Source organism: Equus quagga, chromosome 13 (assembly GCF_021613505.1).
Source record: "Equus quagga isolate Etosha38 chromosome 13, UCLA_HA_Equagga_1.0, whole genome shotgun sequence".
NCBI classification, from domain to species: Eukaryota; Metazoa; Chordata; class Mammalia; order Perissodactyla; family Equidae; genus Equus; species Equus quagga.
The window spans coordinates 75,982,668-76,008,566 of record NC_060279.1 but is presented as its reverse complement, the minus strand read 5'-3'; the positions used below and the strand labels follow the sequence as shown (position 1 = coordinate 76,008,566).

General features: G+C 56.2%; 1 protein-coding gene across 3 annotated transcripts in view; it reads right to left on the bottom strand.

The window, feature by feature from the left end:
* Positions 1–25,899, bottom strand: part of CRISPLD2 (cysteine rich secretory protein LCCL domain containing 2) — a 65,495-nt gene that overhangs the window by 27,571 nt on the left and 12,025 nt on the right. For all 3 annotated transcript variants that reach the window (XM_046684267.1, XM_046684268.1, XM_046684266.1), the window contains exons 2-9: positions 22,282–22,595; positions 17,671–17,789; positions 14,826–14,958; positions 14,264–14,379; positions 10,085–10,185; positions 5,373–5,516; positions 2,839–2,899; positions 24–90 (exon numbers count right to left, since the gene is read on the bottom strand). In XM_046684267.1, the coding sequence (XP_046540223.1) occupies positions 24–90; positions 2,839–2,899; positions 5,373–5,516; positions 10,085–10,185; positions 14,264–14,379; positions 14,826–14,958; positions 17,671–17,789; positions 22,282–22,521 (981 nt within the window). In that variant the 5' untranslated portion in view covers positions 22,522–22,595. The remainder of the gene's footprint in view (positions 1–23; positions 91–2,838; positions 2,900–5,372; positions 5,517–10,084; positions 10,186–14,263; positions 14,380–14,825; positions 14,959–17,670; positions 17,790–22,281; positions 22,596–25,899) is intronic.

Genomic DNA, 25,899 nt, shown 5'->3' with positions numbered 1-25,899 from the left:
AAAGAAATATTGGCCACACTTACGCTTTCATAAAAGAGGGTCCCAAAGATCTTCGCCTTGCTGTTCAGGCAGCCTGCTGGGCACTGGTACCTGAGGGAGAAGAAAGAACATGATTTTCAGGGGTAAACATGTTGATTAAATCGCACCATGAATTCACCGGGCTTTCTTTCTTCAGGAGCTCAATAATTACCTATCGAAAAGCCTCCGTGACGCAGAAACCACTGTTTTTGAGCAGGTTGCCATTTACCCAGGATGAAGTTTATCGTCACATAAACGCGACTACCTACTCAATCTGACCTTCTTAGAGACGACTGTCACGTGTTTAAGATTCAAGTTGAAAGCAGAGACACGAATAGATGGACAATTCGCAGAAGAAAGACAAGTGGCTTCAAAGACGCCAAAAAAAAAAAATCTTCAACCATCAGATATCAAAGAGGCACACAGCGAAAGGAGAGGCCATCTTCTAGGTGTCAAATTGCAAGGGTTTTTTTTTTAATAGAATAAAACCCAATGACGGTGTTCACGTTCATGAAAAAGTATAAGTGAATCCAGAAAGCCTTAAAAATTCATAACTCTTGATTCTGGAACCTCCCTTGTAAGCGTACATCCCAAGTCAAAAGTCAGAACGTCAGCCGACATGTTATTCCGACCGCTCATAATGACAAAAACCTGGACATAGGCCAGCAGGTGTCAAAAGAGGAGCCAGACATTCTCACGTAGCCATACGTCAGAGAGTGATGCCGCCACCACAGATGGAGGTTTGGAGGAATACTTACTGACTTTGGGAAATCTTAAGTGAAAACAATAACACACAGGATCACATAAGCAATATTAGCCTAACAGCACACAGAAAAAAGACTGGAGGGAACTGCCTCAAATTGCTGCCCATGTTGAGGAGATTCTGGGACGCGTTAATTTTTCTTTATGTTTTGTTGTTGTTTTCCTGAATTACTTACAATGAACAAAAATACCTTTAAAGTCAGAAAAAAAAATCCAGTAGATGTTATTTTTGCAAAAGTACCACGTGCGAAAAACTGATGGCCCGGGAGGCGGGACAGCTCCCAGGAGAGAGCCGAGGGGGTTCCCGTGTTTGCAGCTGGGGCGGGTTACATTTCCCGGTTGAGGCCTCTAACAGTCTTCGCGGGCCGATCCCCGCCTCCTCCCCGCCTGGAGAGGCTCCTGTCTCCCCCCGGCTCCGGAACTCTTTCGATGCTGGCTGACAAACGATGTTCTCCAAACTCCGTCCTTCTTTCTGGCTGAGTGCACAGGGGTGATGCTCCTGTGACGACCTTGTGGTTCACACAGGCCCATCCTCACAAAGGGACAACCCTGGAGTGTTCTGAAAATCTCAGACCCCGAGTTTGCAGAGTGGACACCCCTTCCTGAAGACGGTGCCCAAAGACGGGGACCGTTACTCCACCACCCATTGCCGAGCCACATCCGGCTCATCTCACCCACAATCAACTGGCTTTAATTTGCAGGACTTGCTGGCTTCTCGCCAGAGGCTCGGGGGATGACGTGTGAGCCCCTGGAACGACCCCATCCTGGGTAGCTCAGTCTACACTCCTGCCAAGGCTGAGCGAAGCGTTCTGGCAAACTGAATTCCAAATCCCCATGGGATAAAATAGAACCCGCTCTCTTCTCTTTGCAGCATGTGCTTCAAACAAGGCCATTCGGCTTTGGAGGAGCGGATGCCAGAATCCAAAGGAGGACCAGTGAGGCCCCCGCACCGATGGCACGGCTGTCCTGCTGTGACCCTGACATTCTCTGCATGAGGCTGCTGCACCTGTTGGCCGTCCGCTGCCAGAAAGAGCAGCCCAGCAGCTGCCCTGCCAAACCAGACTCGCTCTTCTTGGCAGACACTCTCCGGCTTCTGAATGGACAGCGCTGAACGACTCCGTCCGCTGGATGAATCCATTCACGTCCTGCAGGAGACACTGGCAGCGCTTTCTCCGGTGGGGCCCACTGGGAAGCGGGCCCACTCAGGCTCTACGGCAGTCCTGCCGGGTCTGCCAAAGGCTGACAGTGCGGCTCACACGTGCCTCGCTCTGCCCCCCGCCCTGGTCCTCCCTGCACAGCACTCCGGGCCGCCCTGTGACCACCTTCACACACAAAGGCGGGATGGAGCCCCCAGCCGCGCAAAAACATTGGTCAAGATCTCCGTGTCTCTAGCACATCTGGCATTCCTACACTTTGGGGATCCCTTTTGAACCAACGGCCCAGAGCATCTGTAGTTTGAGCACCTCCTCCCCAGTGGGGATGAAATACTTGACTGGAACACATGTCCAGGTAGGAGACCCAGAGCTTAGCCAACTCTGTAGGTCAAAGCTTATCCACTGGGGGCAATTTTACCCCTCTAGGGACTTCGGGAAATTTCTGCAGATATTTTTGGTCGTCACAACTAGGGGGGAGGGTGTTCCCGGCATCTAGCGGGTCGAGGCCAAGGATGCTGCTCGACATCCTACAGTGCACAGAACAGCGCCCTCCAGCAAAGAATCATCCAGCCCTAGATGTCAGCAGTGCCAAGGCTGGGGAACCCCGGTCCGGGCTGACAGAAATGGATCATCTTTGCGGGCCAAGCCCTCACTGAATGGTGGCAGTCAGAGGAAATGCTGAGACGTTGTGGTCAGTCTAATTCATGGCACGAAGCAAGCTGAGTTACTCCCCACTCGATCTGGCACACTTTTGTGCTAAAAGTAGGGGGTACCATTTTTCCGTGGGTTTCTACCCAGCTTGGTTCTGGTGGCCGTCAACTGACTGACCACACGACCCACACAGCACAGCAGGTGCTTCAGTGGGCTAGGCAGCCGCGAGAGAGGGACCCAGCCGGGACCTTACCTGTTGCATGTGGACCCTTTGCACTTGTCCTTCAATTTGGTGTCACACTTGACAACTTGGGCTAGGAGAGAAACGCAGAAATATACGTCACGGCAAGAAGCAAGAGGAGGAGTCTGAGTCAGACCCCACCCCGACTCCAAAGAACTTTCTGGAACATTCTGGAATGCATGCCATAATGAGAGCAGGAGCACTGCCCCATGGCAACAGGCCTCGGTTGTGAGGTTCGAATCCCAGATCCACCACTTCACAGTAGTGATGTGACCTTGGACACGTTGCTTCCCCTCTCTGAGGTTCAACTCAGCTACGAATGATGGGATACGTACAGTGGGCACTGTTTCTGTGAGCATTAATTGAGGAGGTCAATGTTGTCTTGGAAGGGAGCTTGGCACACACTGAGGGCCCCGCAGCCCCCTGGGTTCTGGAGAGCAGGACCTACAAGCCTCACCCAGACTGTGAGGCAGGACCGGCCTTTCTCACCTGTCTCCCCTCGCCCACACCGAGATGCCTTTGCAAGCTTTCCTTCCTTGTTTACTTGACAGGGACATATCACAATCTGGGATTAGCGTTACAGTTTTACAAAAAGACATATATTATTTTGTAATTTTACGTTATTTAAAAAAAAACTGGGGCCAGCCCAGTGGCACAGCGGTTAAGTGCGCACGTTTCGCTTTGGCGGCCCGGGGTTCGCCAGTTCAGATCCCGGGTGTGGACATGGCACCACTGTGGGAGGCGTCCCACATATAAAGTAGAGGAAGATGGGCACGGATGTTAGCTCAGGGCCAGTCTTCCTCAGCAAAAAGAGGAGGATTGGCAGCAGTTAGCTCAGGGCTAATCTTCCTAAAAAAAAAAAAAAAAGAAAAAGAAAAAAAACCCAGTGGAACGAACCGCTTTGACCTTCTGGACAGAAGACAGCATCAGCGTATTTCCTGGCCAAGAAAGCTACAGAATGATCAAACAGGTGGAAATTCTGGGGGAAAGACACGGGGTGGCCCATGTTACCACAAAGAACCCTCATGGCAACCCTATACTGGCATTGTGGCCCCAATTTTTTTTTTTTATTAATGTTATGATAGATTACAACCTTGTGAGATTTCAGTTGTACATTTTTGTTAGTCATGTTGTGGGTACACCACTTCCCCCTTTGTGCCCTCCCCGCCCCTGCCTTTTCCCTGGTAACCACCGATCAGATCTCCTTGTCCATATACTAACTTCCACCTATGAGTGGAGTCATATAGAGTTCGTCTTTCTCTGACTGGCTTATTTCGCTTAACATAATACCCTCGAGGTCCATCCACGTTGCTGTGAATGGGCCAATTTTCTTTTTTTATGGCTGAGTAGTATTCCATTGTGTATATATACCATATCTTCTTTATCCAATCATCAGTTTCTGGGCATGTAGGTTGGTTCCACGTCTTGGCTATTGTAAATAATGCTGCGATGAACATAGGGGTGCAACGGACTCTTGGGATTTCTGATTTCAGGTTCTTAGGATAGATACCCAGTAATGGGATGGCTGGGTCATAGGGTATTTCTATTTTTAACTTTTTGAGAAATCTCCATACTGTTTTCCATAGTGACTGTACCAGTTTGCATTCCCACCAACAGTGTATGAGGGTTCCTTTTTCTCCACAACCTCTCCAACATTTGTCACTCTTGGTTTTGGATGTTTTTGCCAATCTAACGGGTGTAAGGTGATATCTTAGTGTAGTTTTGATTTGCATTTCCCTGATGATTAGCGATGATGAACATCTTTTCATGTGTCTATTGGCCATATTCATATCTTCTTTTGAGAAATGTCTGTTCATGTCCTCTGCATTGTGGCCCCAATTTTATGGATGAACAAATCAAGTCTCCAAGAGTCCAGTGACGTCCGAGTCACAGCCAGTATGAGGGAAAGAAGCCCTCTGAACTCTCCCTCAGGGAGGCCAGTGCTTCCGAAAGGAACCTAATTTCAGCCCAGGTCCCCTTGGAAAAGACAAGGTCTAACCTTAAAATACTTGCCTGGGGGGGAAAATGCCACCCAAGCACAACTCCCAGAATGCTTTTTTTCTTTTTCTTTTTTTGGTGAGGAAGATTGGCCCTGAGCTAACATCTGCTGTCAATCTTCCTCTTTTTCTCTTTTTTTTTTCTTTTCTCCCTAAAGCCTCAGCATATAGTTGTATACCCTCATTGTAGGTCATTCTAGTTCTTCTTTGTGGGACGCCGCCACAGCATGGCTTGATGAGCCGTGTGTAGGTCTGAACCCAGGATCTGAACCAGCGAAACCCTAGGCTGCTGTAGTGGAGCACATGAACTTAACCACTTGGCCACAGGGGTGGCCCCCTGCGTGCTTTTGAAATGACTTAAAAAATACCACTTTTTAAAAATGTCTTCGGGTTGTGCTTTTGCAAACTCCACCCCACCCTGCTCCCCGCTGTTTGTTGACCTGGAGACCTCTCAGCCCGCCAGCTCCCCCCCCCAACCCCCCAGAGCAAACGGGGCCCTTCCCGAGGCAGCTGGAGGGCAGGCGGGGGCAGGGGACGGAGCCGACTCACTCATGTAGTTCACCCCGGGGGGCTTCTTGGGCTGGGTGGGCCTGACGACCCTCGGCTGCACCCAGACGTGCTTCTCTTCAGGGACGGGAGCCACCTCCACCTCGTTCATCTCGTCCGTTTCGGGCTTTTGGTCGTAAGTCTCTTCTTAATAGTGGAGAGGGAGAAAAAGGAAAAATAACATACTGGGATTCAACCAAATGCACTTTGGGGCAAAAAAAGAGCAATTTGGAAACTAAACTTGACTGAGGTTTGCTTCCACAAAGAGTCATTTCAGCGGCAAAGAGAAAGTGACATGTCAGAGCAGCGCTGGCCGGGCGGAGGTCCCCCAGCCCAGGTGAGGGGGCCGGGCTCTCACTCACTGCGCCTGCTTTGGACCCGAGAGCAGTGGGCCGCGCCGAGGCTCCAGGGCCCCCCACCCCTGCATCAGCATCACGGTTTCTTGCCCCATCTCCCCCTGCACAGCCCCCTCCACCCAAAGAAGCAGCTTCAGGAAGCTGCCACATCCTCCGACCCCAAACCGGAGCTGTGTTCCCTGAGGCCCTTCCGGCCCCAGCTTTTCCATGGGAGGGTCTTCCCTGTTGATGTGCTCATTATGGGGCACGAAGACGCAACCCTCTGTGCTCAGTGCCCTTGGACCTCACCAAGCACATCCCACTCGCTTCTCCACTCCCGCGAGTCAAGATCTCTTAACCAACCCAACTCCTTTCTCCGCATGGAACTTTCGCTGCCCAATAACATTGCCAGGAACACCCGGTTTAAAAAAAAAGGTTCATTGGGTCCCAATCTTTTTCCCACCCAAATATTATTTCTCCAACCATGACCATGATCCCTAAGTTCGAAAATATTTTAACCAAGCAAACTGCATTTACTTAGTTTATTTATCTTCCAGTTTTCATCAGGAAAGACAACTATTAACTGCTCACCAGAATCTGTCATCAGGCCACCAGGAGACCAAATTCCAGCCAAAGCAGAGCAAATACTGCTGTTTTAATTTGCTCGAGTGGCCTTATCAAAGGTGAGCTGATGTGCATGGCCCCTGCGGGGCCCTTGGCATCTTTACAGCACACACCCGCACCCCTTACAGATGTCTGTGGCCAGAGCTGGAAAGCCCTGCCTTCTGAGCTCCTCCAGTGAAGACAACCTTCAAGGGGTTTGGGTAAGAACGATTGCAAGGAGGACCAGTGAGGCCCCTCGCAGGCCTCTTTGTGTCACTGGATTAAAATTCAAGTCCCATCAAGTGTTTGTCAATCCCCCAGCCTTATTCCTACTTCCCCTTCAGAGCAATGATCTTCCTTCTCTAAGGGGCAGACCACGTGTTTCGTGTCTATGTGACACAAGCATCCACAGGAGTGGTTCCCCGATGCTTTTCGAGGCTGGGATACCTGGAAGCTGATTCCCAACCCCACAACCAGGCCCCGGGCCAACCCAGTCCCCAGAGGAGAATGAATGGGATCTAAGCCAGGGGACCAACGGCAACCCTGAGTCCTGTTTCCATCCTTATCAGGACTCGTGGACCGCTGCGTACTGCTCCCGGGCAGCACATCCCAGCTGCAATTTCACGGCCACCTGCCTCTTCCACCGGCTGTAAACTCCCCGAGGCCGGGAGCCAGCCCGCTTCTCGTCCCCGTACACCCAGCTCTCAGCACACAGTAGCTGCTCAATGAAATTCACTGACTGAAGGATCATCGAAAACCCCAAAGAATTCTGTCTTTGAATTCTTTTGGGGAGGGGAAAAAAGTCCCAGTGCAGTTTAAAGACAATCGGAAAGGGAACTGTGAAAATACCATTTGGAGCCCGAAGCTATAGGCGGAATCTTTAGGAAGACCTGGGTTTGCAAGGCCGTGGGCGCGTCGGCAGGCTCGGGCTGCCCTGCCCATCAACGTGGTGATTCAGCCTTGCCCTTCACTGAAAGCCCGAGCTGCCTCTGGAATAAGCTGGGCTTTCTTCCACTGGCCTTTCGGATTTTCATAGCTCATAATCGCGGCTTTATTTAGCCGAGTATAGTCTGGAGAAGCAGCCTAAAGCATTTGAGGGCTCGCTATTTAAGAAAACGGGCAGACGGTCCTCCCCGTCAGACGCACACATGAAAAGGCAAACGCTCCCCCAGCGCACGGGCTGTATTTGAGCACATGCTAATTAAGGTCCCCCGTGGGGGCCAGCGCAGGCCTGGCGAAATTCGGCGCCGGAGTTCACAGCAAGGTGACCGTCCAGCTGCTGACCAGGGGTCTCGGGGCGCATCGCGTCGCTTACGTCATTCTGCAGACTCCCACCGGGTTCTCTGAGTGGTAACAAAGCTCACAGCTCACACTGACTGAACTCGGACCAGACGATGACCCGCCAGCTAGGCCCTTCCCTGGCATGCTCTGGCGTCATCCTCTCATGGCCCGAGGAGGCAAATGGGGAAACAGGCTCAGAGAGGCTAGGCAACCTGTCCAAGCTCACACAGCTGGGAGTCAAACTGCCTTTCCCCGAAGCCGGGCTGGAGGGCTGGAGACGGCTCTTACGGCCCATCCTTATCCCTGCGCCCTCTCTATCACAGGTCAAGGCTTTGCCAGGCACCCTCAGTAACACTTAAGGAGCTTACGCAGATAAGCTGCTTCCCAGGACACTTTCCACACGGTTAGCTAAGAAAACTGGGATGCCGGCCAGGCGAAGTTGGGCATTTTCCACCAAAAATAAAGAAACAAGCACAGAGGCTTCTCTGAGTGGGTAAGCCAGCATCTAGGGTATATTGGTGGGCATCTGTTCTTTTAAAACGACCCTCTGTGGGTTTAGGGGGTATAAGTATTCAGACAGCATGCAGAACACACCTGCTACGTGCCCCGGAGACCCCACAGTGAACCGGCGGTTCCAACAGGTGATCAGGGTCCCAGAGAGTCTGGGTGCAGTAAGGGCAGGGAGGCAGGTGTGCTGCCTGTCTGAGTAGTCAGGGAAGGCTCCCTGGAGGAGGGGTGACACCAGAGCTGTGTTTCCAAGGAGGAGAAGATGTCTGCCAGGTTCCTGAGATGGATGAGGGCCCCAGGCTGGGCGCAGGCCAATGGTCCCCACCAGGCGAGGAACGGTTCTGTGCAAGGTGATCAGTGCAGCCCTACCCCTCCGCCCCCACTTCTCCAAGGAGCTAAAGAGCGTGTTGGTAAAGCACTGACTATGTGCAGGTTGCTGTGCCAGCAACTCACATCCTTGTCGCTGTGGGCTCCACGCAAATATCGCAGGGAAGGACCATTGTTGTCACTGTTGCAGACGGGGAAACTGAGACTCAAAGAAAGCCAGCAGTATGCTCGAGCACACACAGCAGGAAGGGCAGAGATGAGCCCACTCTGCCTGCCCTTAACCCGGACTGCCCTGGGTGCGCCCATGGAGCCCCCTCCCGGAGGGGCTGATGCACTTCAAAAGCAGCGTTGCGACGTGTTAGGGCTGAGCAAATCACAAGGGGAGACTCAGGGAGAAGCCCCAGCGGGCGTCCCTCCCTCGTTCCCCACATTGGGGACAGCGGGCCCAGACCCGCCTCACTGGGACCCTGGGGAAGGGAGCTGACCGGCCTGCGCGTCAGCCTCAGCCTGCAGTCTTCTCTAGTCCTCCCACGCCCCCAGGGGTCGACACCATCACCCCCATTTTCAGACGGGAACACTGAGGCTCAGGGGGATGAAGTGACCTGCCCACGGGCCCACCGCTGGCAAGTGGCAGGTCGATATTCTTAAAGCCGGACCGTCAAACTCACTCTTGTCTCGTGAATCCAGGCACCAGAGGGGGCACAGCCAGGAAGATTTCACTAAAGATGGGCGTGGGGAGCCCCCTCTCCAAGACAAGGGAGAGGCGCAGCTGGGAGTGGGGGACCCCTGCCCTGGCCTGCCTGCTGCTCCTCCCCGAGCCCACGGGCCTGACCCCACAGCCCCCTGGCAGGGGAGGCCCGGCACCGAGGGCTGCTCCCTGGCCTGCCCAGCCCTGCTGAAAGGGGCTTCTCAGCCCTCACGAGGCCCGGTGATGCAGCCACGTGAAAACCCAGCTCGGCCACAGACACGTGGTCAGCCCCGTGGGCCCAGGTGTGCCCCTTCTGGGACGGAGCCGAGGAAATATTCCAAAAGGTGAAAGAGGCTCGGGCACGGAAAACGTGCATTATTTATAGCAGCGGAGAAAGTGGGAACATCCCAAGTGGCCGACACCACACACGCGGCGGAGTAGGCGGAACGGGCGGGCGGCCTCGGAAAGCTCCGGTCCCGGCTGAGCCCGGGCGGGGGTGGGGGGAATCATCCACGTTCACGACAAGTCGGGGAAGGATGAGAAAGATGCAAACAGGGGGCGGCCGATGGGCCGACAGGATGGGAGGGAAGGTGTCCAGCCTCCCGGAGGGACCACCCCTGCCTGGCCTGGAGCTCACAGTCATGTCACTTGTTTTCATTCCTTGTTTGTTGTCTGTTTTATACCAAACTGTGAGCACCCACGAGGGTAGGGCTGTGCCAGGGTCCACACTGCACGGGGCAGAAGCCTAGCGTGGGACATCCCGGGGTGGCGCGGGTCCCCAGGGAGCTGGGGTCTGAGCCCCAAGTCTGGAGATGGGGCCCCGCTCATCACGCACACAAGGCTGCTGGGGGGGCTGCTCTGGGCGGGGAGGGGGCGTCCTGGACCCCTGTCTGGTTCTCCCGGGTTGTGGCAGCTGTTTGATGGCTTGCAGACCAGAGGGGAAACCGATGCCCAGCGGTTTTGTCATTTCCTACCTCGGTAACACAAGTTGCTCCTGCAGCCGCCTCCGTAGCTGGGTGGGCACTCGGAGCAGGGCCGGCCGTTTTTGTAGGGCGCTTCTCCAATCCAGTTCCCCCTGAAGACAGAGCAGAGACACCCATCAGGAGGGGCCGCCACCCGAGGGCCCAGACCGCGCCTCTCCTTTCCTGGGCCTCTCGGGGCCCCAAACTCAGAGGGGAAGAGGAAAGGGGTGCGCTGTGTTAGGGGGGAAAGGCAGCTGCCCTGGGCCCCTCCTGTGCACAGAGAGGCTGGAGAATTCTAGAAGAACCCCAGTCTGGAGCTACGACACGTCTTTCTCCCTGGCATCTCTGTCCTGTTGTGTTAGTGTGCATGCCAACACCCCACCGGCCCCACATCAACCCTTTTGCTCCCCCTCCCACACCTCAGAACACTGTCAGCCACCCCCTGACCCCAGCCCCAACCACCCTGCACTAGAAAGCTGCCGGGACGCCTTTTAAGCCATTTCTCAAGTGAGTAAAAGCCAGCATGTTCTAGGGGGTACCTCGTGATTACTGAGCTCTTACCCCATACCCAGCCCGGGTCACTCCACCCTTCCAACACCCCAGGAGGGATGGGCTGGAATTCAACCTTTTGGCAGAGGAGGAAACTGAGGCTCAGAGAGGTTAAGTGCCTTGTCTGAGGTCACACAGAGAATGAGTGGAGGGGCTAGGATTTGAACCCAGGCTGTGGGGCTCAGAGCCTTTGACCACACACTGCTCTCAGGGCTGGACCAAGATTCCTCGGGTCATCCCAGGCGCCATCGCCTCCCTCTGAAGTTCCCAGGCCAGGAAAACCGGAGGTCACAGGCTGGGATTGCTGCAGGGGCCAGGTAGCAGGTGGCGCCAGAATTCCCAAGCCCGTCTCACAGCCCCCAGGCCTTTGGCAGCACAAGCCGGAACAGCGAGTGACTGGGGACCAGTCTCTGTGATTTGTTCTAGAAACTTCCTTCGTGGTTGCCCCAGTCATCCATTTGTTCACTCGGGAAGGAGATTTGGGGCCTCGCTGCCAGGCCCAGCTTGGCCCCAGCCTCCTCCAGCCAGGCAGGACAGAGCAGACTCCCTGGCTGGGACCCCCGCCCACTCCCCCTCTGAGATGGGGTCATGGCGGGAGGTTGTTGTGAGCATGAAGGGAGCGACTGTGTGGACGCCCTCGCCCGGGCCCTGCTCCCGGGGCAGCTCCGTGCTCTCCCAGCCTTTGCTAAATCAACAGGCTTGCCCGGGTGACATGCTGACGGCTTTCCAGGGAGGCCAGGGCGGGGTCCTGCTGCTGTTGGCCGGAAGACAACTGCAGAAAACACACTCTCTGTTTGCCCTCCGGCGGCTCAAAATAGCGGAGTGGCATCACTGAGGGCCGCGTGGGGGTCAGGTGAGAGGGCGGGCGGGGACCGTCCTGGCACACACCCCACCTCCACCTGTGCTACAGCCCCCACTCGGCTGACCTCCTCTGCCGGGCCGTTCAGGCTGCTGGGGACTCTGGAGGTGCCTTCGGGTGAGTCCCCACGCGGACCATAGCCCAGGGACCAAGAGCGCCACCCAGCCTGTCCACTGCCGCGTGAGCCTCCAGGGCTCCATCCGATCTGGGTTCCGGGACGGGCTCATCCCTCTCCCCCAGCACACCTGGGGTTCCACGTTTCCTCAAAGACACACCACCCTCAGACGCTCCCGGGCCATAGCATGCGGATAGCATCTGTGGAGTGTGGCTGGGGGCCAGGCCCGCCAACGCCCTGCCCCGGACACGCCCGACCTTCCACAGCCTGTGAGTAAGCGTCCTCCCCTCGCGCACAGGACATTGAGGTACAAGACTCCATCCCCTGGCCTCACCCGCAGGGAGCTGAGCCCACCCTCTCGGCCGCTGCCCACATGCCGGGGGCCTGGGACCGTGTCCTGCACAGCCAGGGACTCCGACTGGACATGGCGGATACCCCGCAGAAATCAAAGAGAGAGGCCCACCGATGGCGTACCAGGGACGCGTCTCACAGACACGGGGTTGAGAGGAAGACCTGGGCACAAGAGGGTGTGTCTCTCCCGTCCGCTCACAGGAGGGTCCAGACCAGACAGACGGGCCGGCGGGGAGAGAGGTCAGAAAGGCGGCCTCTCCAGGGGGCATTGGGAGCCTCCTGGGGCCCTGGAAATGTTCACGGGCCTGATGTGGAGGGGTTACACAGGCGTAGATGGATTCTGAGGAATGAACTGTGTCCCCAAATTCCTATGCTGCAGCCCTAACCCCCAGGGTCGCTATATTCACAGATGGGGCCTCCAAGGAGATAATTAAGGTTAAACGAGGTCATAAGGGCGAGGCCCCGATGAGATGGGATTAATGACCTGGGGAGAGATGCCAGAGAGCTCCCTCTCCCTCCCTCCCTCTCTGTCCCTCCCTCTTTTTCCCGCCCTCTCCCTCTCTCTCTCTCCCTCTTTCTCTCTCTCCTTCCCTCTCTCTCCCCCCCTTTCTCTCTCTCTCCCTCTCTCTCCCTCTGTGTGGCCAAGGAAAGGCCACGTGAGGACACAGGGAGAAGGCGGCCGTCTGAAAGCCAGGAAGAGAGTCCTCACCAGCAACGGACCCTGCGGGACCTTGAGCCAGGACGCCAGGCTCCAGAATTGTGAGAAAACAAACGTCTGCTGGTGGAGTCCCCAGCTGCGGTATTTCGTTATGGGAGCCAAGCTGACCAATACACACAAATATGTGTGAGAATTTATCAGGCTGGGCCCTTAGGATTAGCATATTCTACTGTATGTAGATTATTCTTTGTTCAAGAAAAGGGGTGGGGGCTAAAGAAAGGAAGAGTTGCGTTTCTGATGGGACTTCAAGTATATTTTTTTATGTAAAGAGCAAATCAAGGGCTAGCCTGGTGGTGCAGCAGTTAGGTTCACATGCTCCACTTTGGTGTCCCGGGATTCACCAGTTTGGATCCTGGATACGGACCTATGCACTGCTTGTCAAGCCATGCTGTGGTAGGCGCCCCACATATAAAGTAGAGGAAGATGGGCATGGATGTTAGCTCAGGGCCAGTCTTCCTCAGCAAAAAAAGAGGAGGGTTGGCAGAAAACGTTAACTCAGGGTTAATCTTCCTCAAAAAATAAGTAAATAAAAACTAAAATAAAGAGCGAATCGAATGAGTCCTCACTCCCCACCTGCCACTCGGACAGGAAGCCCACCACAGTGGACCAGTTTCCTGCTCCTGCCGGGGGCCTGCGTCTGTCCCCAGCACAACACGGTCTCCCACCCTTATCCCGCTGGCCACTGAGACCCCGCCACCACAGGCACACCACGTGCTTTACGGAGCTTCTGTTTCCTCCCAGCCTCAGCAACTCCCCCTTCATCCCACCTTCTCTCAGCCACTCCCGACCCAGACCAAATAAATGAGGTCATCCTCGTTTCCTCCAGAAACTGAGCAAACATGCCTCAAGGGCCCGTGGTGTGCAGGGCACGGTGCTAGGATGGCGGCCAGGCCGGCGGCCAGCAAGTAAATCGCAGGCTGTGCACTGGGTGAGCAGTTCTCCGAGAATCAGCACATATTTGTCTGATGAGCGATGGAGGTGACGGAGGAAAGGGATAAATGAGACGGGATGATATCAGGATGCTGTAGGGGGAGGGCCATCTGCCGCATACGTTCAGAGAAAAAAAAAACACCACTATGGCAGACCCTACTGGTTGCCCAGCCAACAGCTCTTCCTGCTTCTGACTGGCTCAGGTAGTCCCAGGGATGACATGTGAAGCCAATTGGGACAACTGCTTTGGTTGAAGCCAATTAAGGCAATGTCATTTGGTCGAAGTCAATTAGGGCAATCTTGTTTCCTCTGGTCCATGAGTGGCCTAGTCCCGGCCAATGACATAAAGAGGAAGTAAGCCAGGGGTGAGAAAGGCCTAAGAGAAAACCTTTTCTACCATTCTCCTCTCTTCTGCTTGGGAACATGTGATGGCTGGTGCTCTGCAACCATCACGGGACCATGAGGAGAGGATGGTACAGCAGAAAGACAGAAAGAACCTGAGTCTTCATTGACACTGCTGAGCTCTTAAGCTAAGCTGGATGCACCAACCTCCAGACACCGTGTTACAAGAAATAATGATGAGATTTCCCCATTTAAGCCACTTTTAGTTGGGTCCTTCATGGCAGGCAAACACATCCTGACCCATAAAACCACGTTGCTTGTCCTTACTTTGGAGAGTAATTGCAGACGAGGTAGACCGCATTCTCCCACACCTCTCCCCAGACGTTCATCCTCTGGCAGGTGTTCACGGCACAGCCGACCTTGTTGGTGGTGGCCCAGACAATCTGAAAAGATGACATCCGTGCATCAGAGCTCAAGGGTGGCACACCAGGGCGACCTCATCTGGCTGCGTCTATCAGGTATGGGGGGCAAGAGTGGAAGGACCAGATTTTTTTTTCCTAACCCACTGATGATCCATACATTTGTTTGAAAAACAAGACAAAACCAAAACATGAACAAACAAAACCAAACCACAGACCAGGAAAACGCCCCAGCAATGTAAAATTGCCATGGAAGTTTCTAGTGCTTACTCTCAGTTTCTGTCCTTGGGAACAGGTCACAAACAGCTCAGCCCACCAGCTATACTTTGAGTGGCACCAAATTAAAGGAAAGTATTAAAGCAATGACAGCACAGATGGGGCTGGTCTCCAACTGGGCAGTGACCCCGTGGGGCTGGGGGGTGACGGGCTTGGGCACCGGGCCGAGGCCACGGCCATCCCCCTGGCGTTACCTGGGTGTAGTGGGTGCACATGGCCCCTGAGCACCTCTCAGGGCACCAGGGCTTGCACTCGTCGGGGGAGGGGTAGGTGTAATCCTTCACCTCGTCATACCAGGACTGCACGTGGAAGCCAGGGGAGCGATACCTGCGGGGGCAGATCAGCTTGTTACTTCCCGGCTGCCACACACCCAGCCAAGGGAGACCACGCTGGCAGCCCCGCCACCCCCGGGGCAGGCTGCAAGAGGGGCTCCTTCGGGAGCAACAGCCCCAAATCCCAACCAGCACCTGTTAAAAGTGCTTAAAACCCAAGGAATTGGCCCGGAGCTCAGCTGGGCGTCCCTGGAGTGCCCCTGAGTCCCAGGAGAGTCCTTGGGTGGCCACACGCCACCTGTGTCTGCACGGAACTTTGGCCCCCAGTGAGTCCTTTGTATGTTAACAATTGTGTATTTATTTCCCTGTACATTTGGGAAAATCTGTGCTGCCCATGAACCCCATATTTCACAGATATTATCGCTTAAGATAAGAATCCATTTAAGATCTGAGTCCATTGAAAGTCAACGTAGAGAAAAAATAGTAAGGAAATAACTGAATGGGTGACGTGCAGGGGACACCCACGACAGCAGGAGGGTCTGAAAGCTGGGGGATGACAGGGCAGACGGGTCCCCGTCACCCCCCAAATAGGGACCTAGAGCCTCAGGTTTCCGTATTGTCGTGACTGGCTTCCTTGCTCAGCTGCCGGGGGACCCAAGGATGCAGACACAAGGCAGAAATCTCAAGGGCGCAGAAACCCAGAGGGACGCAGAACGCTGCCGACCCGGGGCAGACCCTTTAGGAGACGTCCTATCTAGGATTTTATCCCTGGAGCCCTCCCTCACCCCCAGTAAGGAGGAGAGCCCCGGTCATCGTGGGTGGCCACTGCCCTCTCGCCTCGGCCCCGTCTGCCACATTGGCACCGGTTATTTTCTTACCAGGAGAGAAAATAAACTGGGTGCAAATGCCTGGTGGCTGTCACCAGCGAGTGTAAACAAGTGGTTTCAATAAAGAGAAAAGGCTCGGGGGGGCACCGGTGGTTTCTGAGAGCACTGCGGCGGGAGAGACAGTCAGGGGTCTTGTGACAATGACTGTCAGGCCCAGAGCGGATGGTGGCAGTCAGTGAAGAGGCGGGAAACGGCCTCTCCTCCTGGGCCAGCTTGGGGAAAGCACAGCAAGGGAGCCACCCGCGGAAGGACCCCCACCGCCCTGACCCCGTCCCTTTTCCCGAAGACCCAAGGCCAGGCTGGGTGGTCGTGGGAGGAGGGCCCTCGGCTGCCGAGGGGCCTTCGAAGGAGGGGCGCTCTTGGAAAGCGAGTTAACAGGACTCACCCAGAGGGGGAGGTCTGTGCCCTTGGCCCCATCAATCCTAGTGCTCAGAGTTATTCTAGTGAAATAACTCAAATGAGCCAACAACAACAAAAAAAACAAGCTACAAGAATGGACCGGCTAAATGTTGGTCTGTCAACTTGACGGCGCACAGGCAGCCTTTACGAGACGATAACCATGACAGCTCTGTAAGAGAAAAGTCGTTTGATCTTGTATGAGAAGGAAAAAAAAGAAAGAATTAAAAGCCGTCCTGACCACAGTTACAACTGCGTAAAAATATGCTGGCCCCCGGCCAGACGCTACCCAGGAGCCAGCAGAATGAACGGAGCTGGAGCAGGGCGGTGGAAGGCTGGATTTTTTCCCCTTTAGACATTTTCTTTTAATGCTATCGTTAAGATTGATTTTACAAAAAGCAGAATTCCCCAGAGGAAAAATCTGTGTTGATTCGATTCCATGAAGCCACGTCTCTAGACCCATCATGCCCCCGGCCCGGGCATCGACCTGGAGGAGGGTGGAGCTGCTCGGGGGTCAAGCTGAAGTCCAGACCTTAGAGAGCTGGATTTGGTGTCAGGCAAACCCTGACCTGTATTGTGAGGGGACATGTCCAACGCCAGCAGCGCCCCCTACGGTGGACAGGTTTCAGCAGAGCTTCCAGACTGGACAGACTGGGACGAAGGACCTGGCCACCCACTTCTGAAAACACTGGCCACGAAAACCCTGTGCACAGCAGGGAGCACTGTCTGACGGAGCCCCGGAGGGGGAGGGGACAGCGCAGACAGACCGGGCAGGGTCCGCTCTGCTGGCCGCAGGGGCCACCAGGAGTCGGAATCGACTCCATGGCACTAACGACAAATCGGTCACTACGGCTTAAGTGGTCAGGAGACATTTTCCCCAGCTGCTCTAATGAAACCAGCCCTCCGCCCGGGAGGGGACTTTCGGCCAGCTTGGGTGCTGGGTGACATGGCCCAGCTGACTTTGGGGGAAGGCCAGCAGGCGGCATTTAACAGACAGCTGCCGAGCGCCCCCGTCCAGCAAGAGGGCGCAGGCGCTGCCAGGCCAGGAGGCCTCGGGGGGCTGGACGGATGAGGAGGGGAAGGTGAGGGGGGAGCAGCCCGGCTGAGCCCTAACGAGCGAGCAGAACGCAGACATGCGGGGGCGGGCGGAGAAGACAGGACTGACGGCCACTGCAAGGCCACATTCCCGCTTTTCCCGCTCACTCAGCCAGCTCCCGCCCTCCCGCCGGATGCAACTGGCTCAAGAACCCTTTCAAGCAGACAGGATGCAAACGCCAAGCTGGAGTCCTCAACCAGGCACGCATCCGTTTTGCCAGTTACTCGGAAGTGTCCCTGGGCCTGAGCCTCAGTTTCCCCACTTGCAAATGGCATGGGTGGTCTCTCTCTCGGTGGGTGATCTGAGGGCTAAATGCGACAACGGACTCCCAGTCGGTGCTCAGCAGGGGTGGCCAGCTCACAGGTCAGGGGGCCGTGGGAGCTCTTACCTGCCCCAGTGCACGGCCAGGTTCTGCCCGATGGACACCAGCAGGCTGGTGGGCCCGTGCTCCCAGATGCACTCCTGGGCCCACGCTGCTGCCGACCTCTCCAGCTCGTCGTCCCAGGTCTGCAGTGGGGGGAGAGACGGGCACCGGGTCAGAATCAGGGAGGGTGTAGGAACCGGAAATGCAGTGACGCCCCGCCTGGGGCCCTGGGAGACCCCACGGGCTGGGTATGGCTTCTGCGACGCTGGGTTCTGCGCATGTTGGTTGGCTCCTAGCCCAGCAAGTGGGAGGGGACAAGTCAGCAAAGCGCTCAGAGGAGCTGGACCCAAGGCTGCCCTCGGAGCTCCTGCCCCACCTCTGACTCACCGGGGACGCCGGGCAAGTCCCTTCTCCTCTCAGCCTCAGTCCCCCATCCATGAAACGGGAGGATGAACAAGTCCGGGGGACGGATGGTGGTGACGGGTGCACGACAATGTGAATGTCCTCAATGCCGCTGAACTGAACACTTAGGAAAGGTTGGAATGGGGGGCAGGCCCGGTGGCATAGCGGCCAAGTTCACGGGCTCCGCTTTGGCGGCCCAGGGTTTGCAGGTTCGAATCCCAGGAGTAGACCTAACACTGCTCATCAAGGCGCACTGTGGCAGCATCCCACATAAAATAGAGGGAGATGGGCACGGAAGTTAGCTCAGCGACAATCTTCCTCACCAAAAAAAAATTTTTTTTAAAGTTCGGAATGGTAAATTTTAGGTTAAGTATATTTTACTGTTATTAAAAAAAAAAAGTAGGAAGAAACGCCTTCGACTCCCCCGGTCCTGCTCCCTTGGGCACAGCCCCTCCTGACTCGGGGGCGTGGGCAGGGGTCTGGGCCTGCGGCCCCTCCTGCCTCCAGCTGGCCCGGGACACACAGCGCTTGGGAAAGAGCGCAGTGCACCAAGCACGCGGGCCGTTTCTCTTCTCCGAGGGGACAGACGCCCAGCCGCCCCCCCCCCCGGGGCCTCACACCAGCTGCTGCTGTGCCGCCCCCCGGAGTCATGGGCAGACGCTCCGGCTGGCGGCAGGGAGGGGCTGTCCCCCCAACTCTGGGCAGCCCAGCCCGGCACACGGAGGCAGCTCAGGGAAAGCATGTCCGGCAGAGCCCTGAGAAGGAGGCTATTAAACCAACCACGGGACCCCAGTAGGGACCACGGCGAAGCCGCCTGCGCCCTCTCCTCATCCTGGCCTGCCGCATCTTTCTGGCCAAGAGGACGGAGACTCCTCCACATCCAGGGGGCAAGTCCTGCATGAAATGCATGAAATGGGCAAGACCTCCCATTTCAGCTACAGTGGACATTCTGGGTTCCCCCAGACTCCTCTCTCACCAACAGTGCCCCACCTTTAGTGCCCACCATGCTCTGTGCCCCTTCTGCCTTGGATCTTTCCCCACTGCCCAGGCCCAGCCTGAAATGGACCAGAGGGTTAACGCCTCCAGGGCCACACTCAGTGGGGGACAGGCCTGTGGATAAACGCAGCCACCTCCTGCCTTCTGGGGAGCCATCTGCCTGCTGCTCCCTTTACACAGCAGATCTTGGCAGATCCGAGCCCTCGTTCCCTGTGGGAGACCCCCATCGTGCACAGAGGTTGGACTTCCTCCTTCCTGTCTTGAGACTCATGGATCACCTCCTAAAAAGCCATCTGCATGGGGTCAGCCCAGTGGCGTAGTGGTTAAGTTTGCACATTCTGCTTCGGCAGCCTGGGGTTCAGGGGTTCAGATCCCGGGTGTTAACCTACACACTGCTCATCAAGCCATGCTGTGGTGGCGTCCCATACAAAATAGAGGAAGATGGACACGGATGTTAGCTCAGGGCCAGTCTTCCTGAAGCAAAAAAGAGGAAGATTGGCAACAGATATTAACTTAGGGCCAATCTTCCTTACCACATAAAAAAAAAGACAGAAGACCACCTGCACCAAGTCAGTGGATCTATCTCCAAGCAGGGGACCTCCTGATGCCCCATGAAGGGACAGACACTGTCCACCAGGAGATGTGGGCCGCGGGGACGGGGGGCAGCTGGCACTGACACCAAGACCCCTCTGGAAGTGGCCAGCAAAGGCCCTTCCCAGCATCCTGGGTGGTGGGCAGAGCCTGTGCAGGCGCCGACCCCCCCACCTCCCCACCGAGGGTCACTGGCTTCTGAGCAGTTCACGGTTTATCCCGCGCCTCGGTTCACAATCACCAGGAACCGCGCTCGCTGTGGGTCTGAGTCCGTAACGCTCCGACAGCTGGGCGGGAGGCGAGCAGGAGGGCGAAGTTCGGGTCAGGGAAGAAAGCCCTGCCCGGCCGGCTCTGGGGGGTTAAAGGCTTTTGAATTCCGGCTGGAGACGTGCAGACTTCACATCTGCTCTGAGCAGGACTCGGTCCACGAGAACCCAGCTCTCCCTCCCCGTCGGAGGCCGAGCAGCCCATCCCGGCCCACCCCTCACCTCCCCCCCTCTCGGCTCCAGCCGTGCCCGGCACATAGTAGGACCTCAAAACAATGTTTCCCAAATGCAGGGGCGTGGGGCTGGCAGGCACGGGTTTGGTTGTGTGGGGAGCTGTTCCAGCCGACACACCCTGTTGGTCAGCGCCCTTTCCACGCAGTGAGAATGCCCTGACCGTCACCCCGGAATTACGCATGCATGCATGAATGAATGAATGAATGCATGCATGCACCATGAGGCCTAGTCCCCAGCTCACGCCACCCCTCACTGACCTCCTGCAGTCCCCACCTGCCCGCCCCCCACTCAGCCTGTGCTTTCCCAGCGGAGACCTGCCCCCACAACTAGTCTGCGTCCCTCTAAAGGAAAGGCACGCGTGGTCATTCTTTACCCCTCGAAGGGACCACTCAAGGAGGGAGCGGGGAAGGAACAGGGCAGCAAGATGCACTGGCGAGAGTGTTTGCGTTAAGCCAGGCTCTGCCCTTTCTGGCTGTGTGACTTTAGGCAACTGGCTTCACCTCTCTGTGCCTGTTTCGCTCTCTCTAAATGGGTTAATGGTACCTGCTGGAACAGGATTTGGGGGCAAGCATGGAGCCCCCAGGGGAGGTGCAAAGGAGCCCTCAGGACCAGATATTAAGGAAATGAACTTTCCCAAGCGCCCGCTAAGTGCCAGGGGCAGGGCTGGGCCTGTACCTCTAGAGCCGCCATCATCTGGGCACCTGCCACCTGCCAGGGAGCAGCAGCACGTTTCCTTTCTTAATTCCCACAAAAGCCCTTGGGGTATGTTTTATTTTTCCGTTGTTGCAGACAAAAAGACCTCGAGGCTAAGCGAGGTGAAGTTGCTTGCCTAAGGGCACACAGCCAGGAAGTTAGAACTCTAACAACCCAGCCTTGCCTGGCTCCCAAGGGGGCTCTTCCTGACCGCATGCTGCCACCAAGTGCTGGACCCACTCCACTAAAATAATGTTACTAAAATAATAATAGCAACAGTATATTAACATTTATTTAGTACTGATTGTGCATTTTCTTAGTGACTCCTCCAAACAACCCTATGAGAAAGGTGCTTTTATTGTCTCCATTGTGCCAGTGAGGAAACACAAGCACAGAGAGGCTAAGTAACCCGCCCAAAATCACACAGCCAGCAAGTGGCTGCCACCTAAACTCAGGTAGGCTGGTTCCAGAACCTGTCCACTTATAAAACCTCAAAATGGGGTGTCTTAATTCTCTGGAGTTTTAAAATCCACCTTTCGATGCTGAGGCTATTTCAAAGGACTGCAGCTCGAAGCCCCAGCAGACAGGGCTGAGCAGGAAGCCACGTTTCCAAGACACTTTCTCAAATCGGTGCCACCCGTTTGGGTGGGAACAGGAGAAGACAGGTGGCGCGGGGTCGTGGATGCTGGGGTGGAGGGCTGGGCCTCGGACTGCCCTCCTGGCCTCACTGCCCCTGCTCGGAGGCGCCCCAGGAACACCGCGGAAGGCCCCGCTCCCTCCACAGGCGGGCTGTATAGACCTGGGGACCCAGAGTGCAACTCCAATCCCGACATATCACAAAATAAAGAAACGGGAACACATGACAGGCTCGTCAGGGGCTGTCCAGGCGCCGGGCCCTCCCGCTGCGGACGCAAGCTCCCCTCCCCGCACCGAGTCCTCCACACGATGGCCAGGACTCGGCCCACCCTCGGCCCTCAGAGCCAGAGGCAGAGTGAAAGGGCAGGGTGACCCAGACGGTGCGATAACAGCGGTGACACCACAGCCCCGGGCGTGGGCATCTCTGCTGGGTGTTTTACCGCATCCCCTCATCACATTGTCACAGGAGCCCCGTGGGATTCTCAGAGTGGAAACTGAGGCTCAGAGCGGCCCAGGAGGCATGAGGTCACACAGCCGGGAGGTGGCCACCCTCAGACCCCGCGCTCCGCCCTCGGGAGGGCCTGGTGGAAAGTCAGGGCCGTGTCGGGTCTGAGCCAGAGGGAGGTGACATGACGGGGCTGGCGACTAGGCAGCCTCTGCACCGTGAACCCACGAGTCTGTTTCAGGGGTGTCAAGGACAGAGGCAGGGGACCCTCTCTGCCAGGGGCCCCCGAGCCTGCCACACATCCCGGTGCCTGGGGACACCACGAGACGGCGGCCCCGGCCTCCCCAGCCCCCGGGGCGTGCCCGCGCTCACCATGTGCTCCATGTTGGAGGCGGGCGGGTACACCTGGCCCCGAAGTTTGTTGTGAAGCATGAGGATCTCCTCCTTGTCCGCCCGGGGGATGGCCCTCCGGACCCGGGAGTGGGGTCTGTCCTGCTGGTATTTGCTAAGCAGCTTCTCTAAGTGTGTGACGTTGGGCAGGAAAAAGCCTTGGGCTCCGCAGACCAGCAACACCAGCCCCAAGGGGACGACGCCCTTCAGGACACAGCTCATGGCTTCACGGCGGCAGCAAGAACAGGGGTCAGGGCAGCCTGGGTTCCTGGGGCCGAGCCGGGCACGCAAGGGCTCTGAAAGGAAGCAGAAGGTGACGTTACACCCACAGCCGCATCGGCCCAAGCAGTGAATGAGCCGGAGTTCCGTCTCCACAGTGCAGATGTGGAAACAGGCTCACAGAAGCCGAAGAATCAAGGTCCCAAGCGGTGAAGCTGGGGTTCCAGCCAGCCCAGCTGCCCGGATTCCGCAGAGGATGTCCTGCCACCATTTCTCCTGGACTCACCTTCTCTTGTCACCATCTTTTCTAATTCTGAGTCAGCATTTCTACTCATTCCGGCCTCAGGTGGGTCTACGGCCTGAACAAAATTCCATCTCCTGCCCCCAAAGAGCTGGATAAAGTCATCTCCCATCACCAAAGGATTTGCCTTGAACCAGCGTCCGTAGCAAACTTCCTAGTCCCTGGGAAGTAAGACTCAGTTTACCAAAAGTGGTTGACAGGCAAACCCGGACCGATCCTTGCAGAAGGTTCCTCTGATCACGGCCTCCCTTGGGGCATGGCCTCACGATTGCCACACACGTGACGCAGTCACCCAGCACCCAGCACCCAGCCAGGGACCCGGCCACGCGCTCTGCTGAGCAACAGCCACCTGCCAATTTTATTGCGGGGGAGAGTGACAGGGGAAGGAGGGAGGCCCCCTCTCGCATCCCTGAACCTGCCCTGCAGACCCGCTCAACCACCAAGCACGTGGCTGCCCTCCATCAGCCTCTGACCACGAGCCTGTTACAGACACGCCAGGTGCTACGCTTTTGGCTGCTGGGTTAGTGGTTTACACGGGTAGTTAGTACCCAGTGACCGCACCGGGATGGTTACTTGTTGGTTGACAAAACCAAGAGCGGTGCCCAGGGGACAGAAGATGGCGGCCGGGACTCCTGGGCTTCTGCGACCCGGTCTTGGAGCTACCCTTCCCACAGAGCATCCCTGGCATCCTCACCTGACGCGGCCGGGGCTGGAGGCCGTGGGGCAGGGTCTCACAGCCACGTGGGTTGGGACGCACCCTCGAGGGATGGACAGGGCCGACCGCAGGAAACCCCCTCACTTTTATTACCCACCGAAGATGGCGATGGTCCTTCCCTGCTTTTGGGGTTACAGGTCCCGTTCCCAAATACCACCTCTTATTAACCTTTCTTCCCGGGCACACGTCTTAGGAAAGGCCGGCTTAGTCTCAGAGCACACTTCCTAACTTTAAAACCCGAAGGTCCGAGTTTTATTAGGTGCATTCCCACTGTGACTTTTGTCCCTTCCGAGAACCATTCCTGAGCACCCATGTGGGCTGGTGACCTCACGCACGTCATTTCCAACCCTAACGATGACCCAGGAGGTCCGTCTGTCATCGTCCTGTTTTACAGATGAGCAAGCTGAGGCTTAGAGTGGAGACACACCGTGCCGGAGGCCACGCGGCTGGTGAGTGGGGACACCGGGACTCGAGCCGGTGGGATGACCCTGAGGGCTCAGGACTGTCCATCACGCTAGCCACTCCTCTCTCCCTGGGGGCCAGGGTCTCACCTCCTCTAAAGGTCACTAACTGTGGTCCTCCTCCTGATGTTCGTCCCGTCCAAGAACAAGGCAAGACCTGAGCGAGTGTGTTCATTTACACCTGTCACCTCTGCTTGACTCCCAAGGGAGAGTCGGGTGGTCACCCCATGACCTCTATTGGGCACCTACTTTGTGCTGGACCCTGGGATACAAAGATGAAGCAGACACTGTCCCCAGCTTCACGGAGCTCCCAGCTGGGCTGGGGAGACAGGCGAGGACACCCACAGCCCCCACCCAGTGGGACAGGGCTGACTACAGACAGCGCAGGGAGCCGAGGAACCCCACCTGTAGGGTGGAGGGCAGCAACTGGGCCTCGATGCTGACCCATCCGGAACCCAAGAGGCCCTGTCCTTTCAACGAGGCTCCTCCCTTAGCAACAACCAGGTTCACTGTCAAGTAGGCTGGGACTGCGAGATGGAAGCCAGAGGGACATCCTCAGGGGCAGACGCAGAGAGAGCAGGGAGGGGACGGCTGAGCTGGGCACCCCAGGAGGCAGAGCGCAGAGCCAGGAGCTCTGGGAACACGGCGGTTCCCATCTCCGACCTTGGAAGCCCTCCAGGTCCTGACTGAGCCGCGCTTCCAATAAAAATAACCGCCATGCAGCTGGGGGGGGGGGGGGGGGCCGTGGGGTGCTGGCTCTCTTTGAGTGGGTGACATGGGGCTTCTCTCCTAAGGCGTTCCCTTCAGGGCAGAGCCCCAGGGACGGCGGAGAGGACTTCTGTGCGCTCACTGGCCCCGTTGGGAATCAGACCAGTAACACAGAACCTCCGAGGGCCCCCGACTTCTCTCCCAGGTTAGTCACGCCACCATATATGAGCATTTCCCAGCCACAGAGGGCAGGCTCAAAGAAGAGATGCCAAGACACACTGACGCTGGATTAAGACTTGAGACAAAGTGAGAGCGGGATTGACGTCACAGAGCGGCCACTCTCCCGTCACAACACTCGATCTCTTTACTCTACACTTAAGTAGCAGGGTGGGGGGGCAGGGCACCCCCAGAGGAATTGCTTGTATGACTCAACTAGACCCAAACCTGGGTTTGGTTTAAATCATTAATGGGCACAACTCAGATGGCTATCAGTAGGGGGATGGGTCAATAAATTGTGGGGTAGTCATGAGTGGAATATTATACAGCAGGTAAAAGGAAGGACCTGGAGCCATGTGAGTGTCCACGTAAATAAGTCTCAAATATGATGCCGGGTTAAAAAAGCAAGTTGTGGGATATTACACTAATGGTACTATTTACGTAAATTTAAAAATATCAACCACATTGTGTGTAGTTTATGGATGTATATGTATGTTACATACTCATGTGTACACACACATACTCATACACACATTACGCATAGTTCCTGGTGGCGGTTGACTCCGGGGTGAGGGAAGGAGAACACGAGGGACCTCGCCTTCATCTGTAACCCAGTATTTCTATTTTAGAATCTCAAGCAACTATGGCAAAGTGTCAGGCTCTGTTCTCTGAGGAGGACAGGCCGAGGTGGCAAGAGCTGCTAAGTGGTACCCAAAGGAGGGCGTCCTCAGGGCCAGACCTAGGTGGGAGTGCATACTCTCCTTTGGATTTGCCTTTTTAAAAAATTTTTTAAAATCGTAATAAAACAAAAGAAAACACTAAAGCATAAAAGGATGATGAAGCAGCTGCCGGCTCCAGGTGCATCCTTCTGGCACGTTCTCCTGAAAAAGTGCAACCTTATCCCCAAAGGCTCGACCAGCCGCCCCCCTGTGAACGTTAAGGGCCTCCCACACTCCGTGGCCTCAGACAGTCCTTCCCTC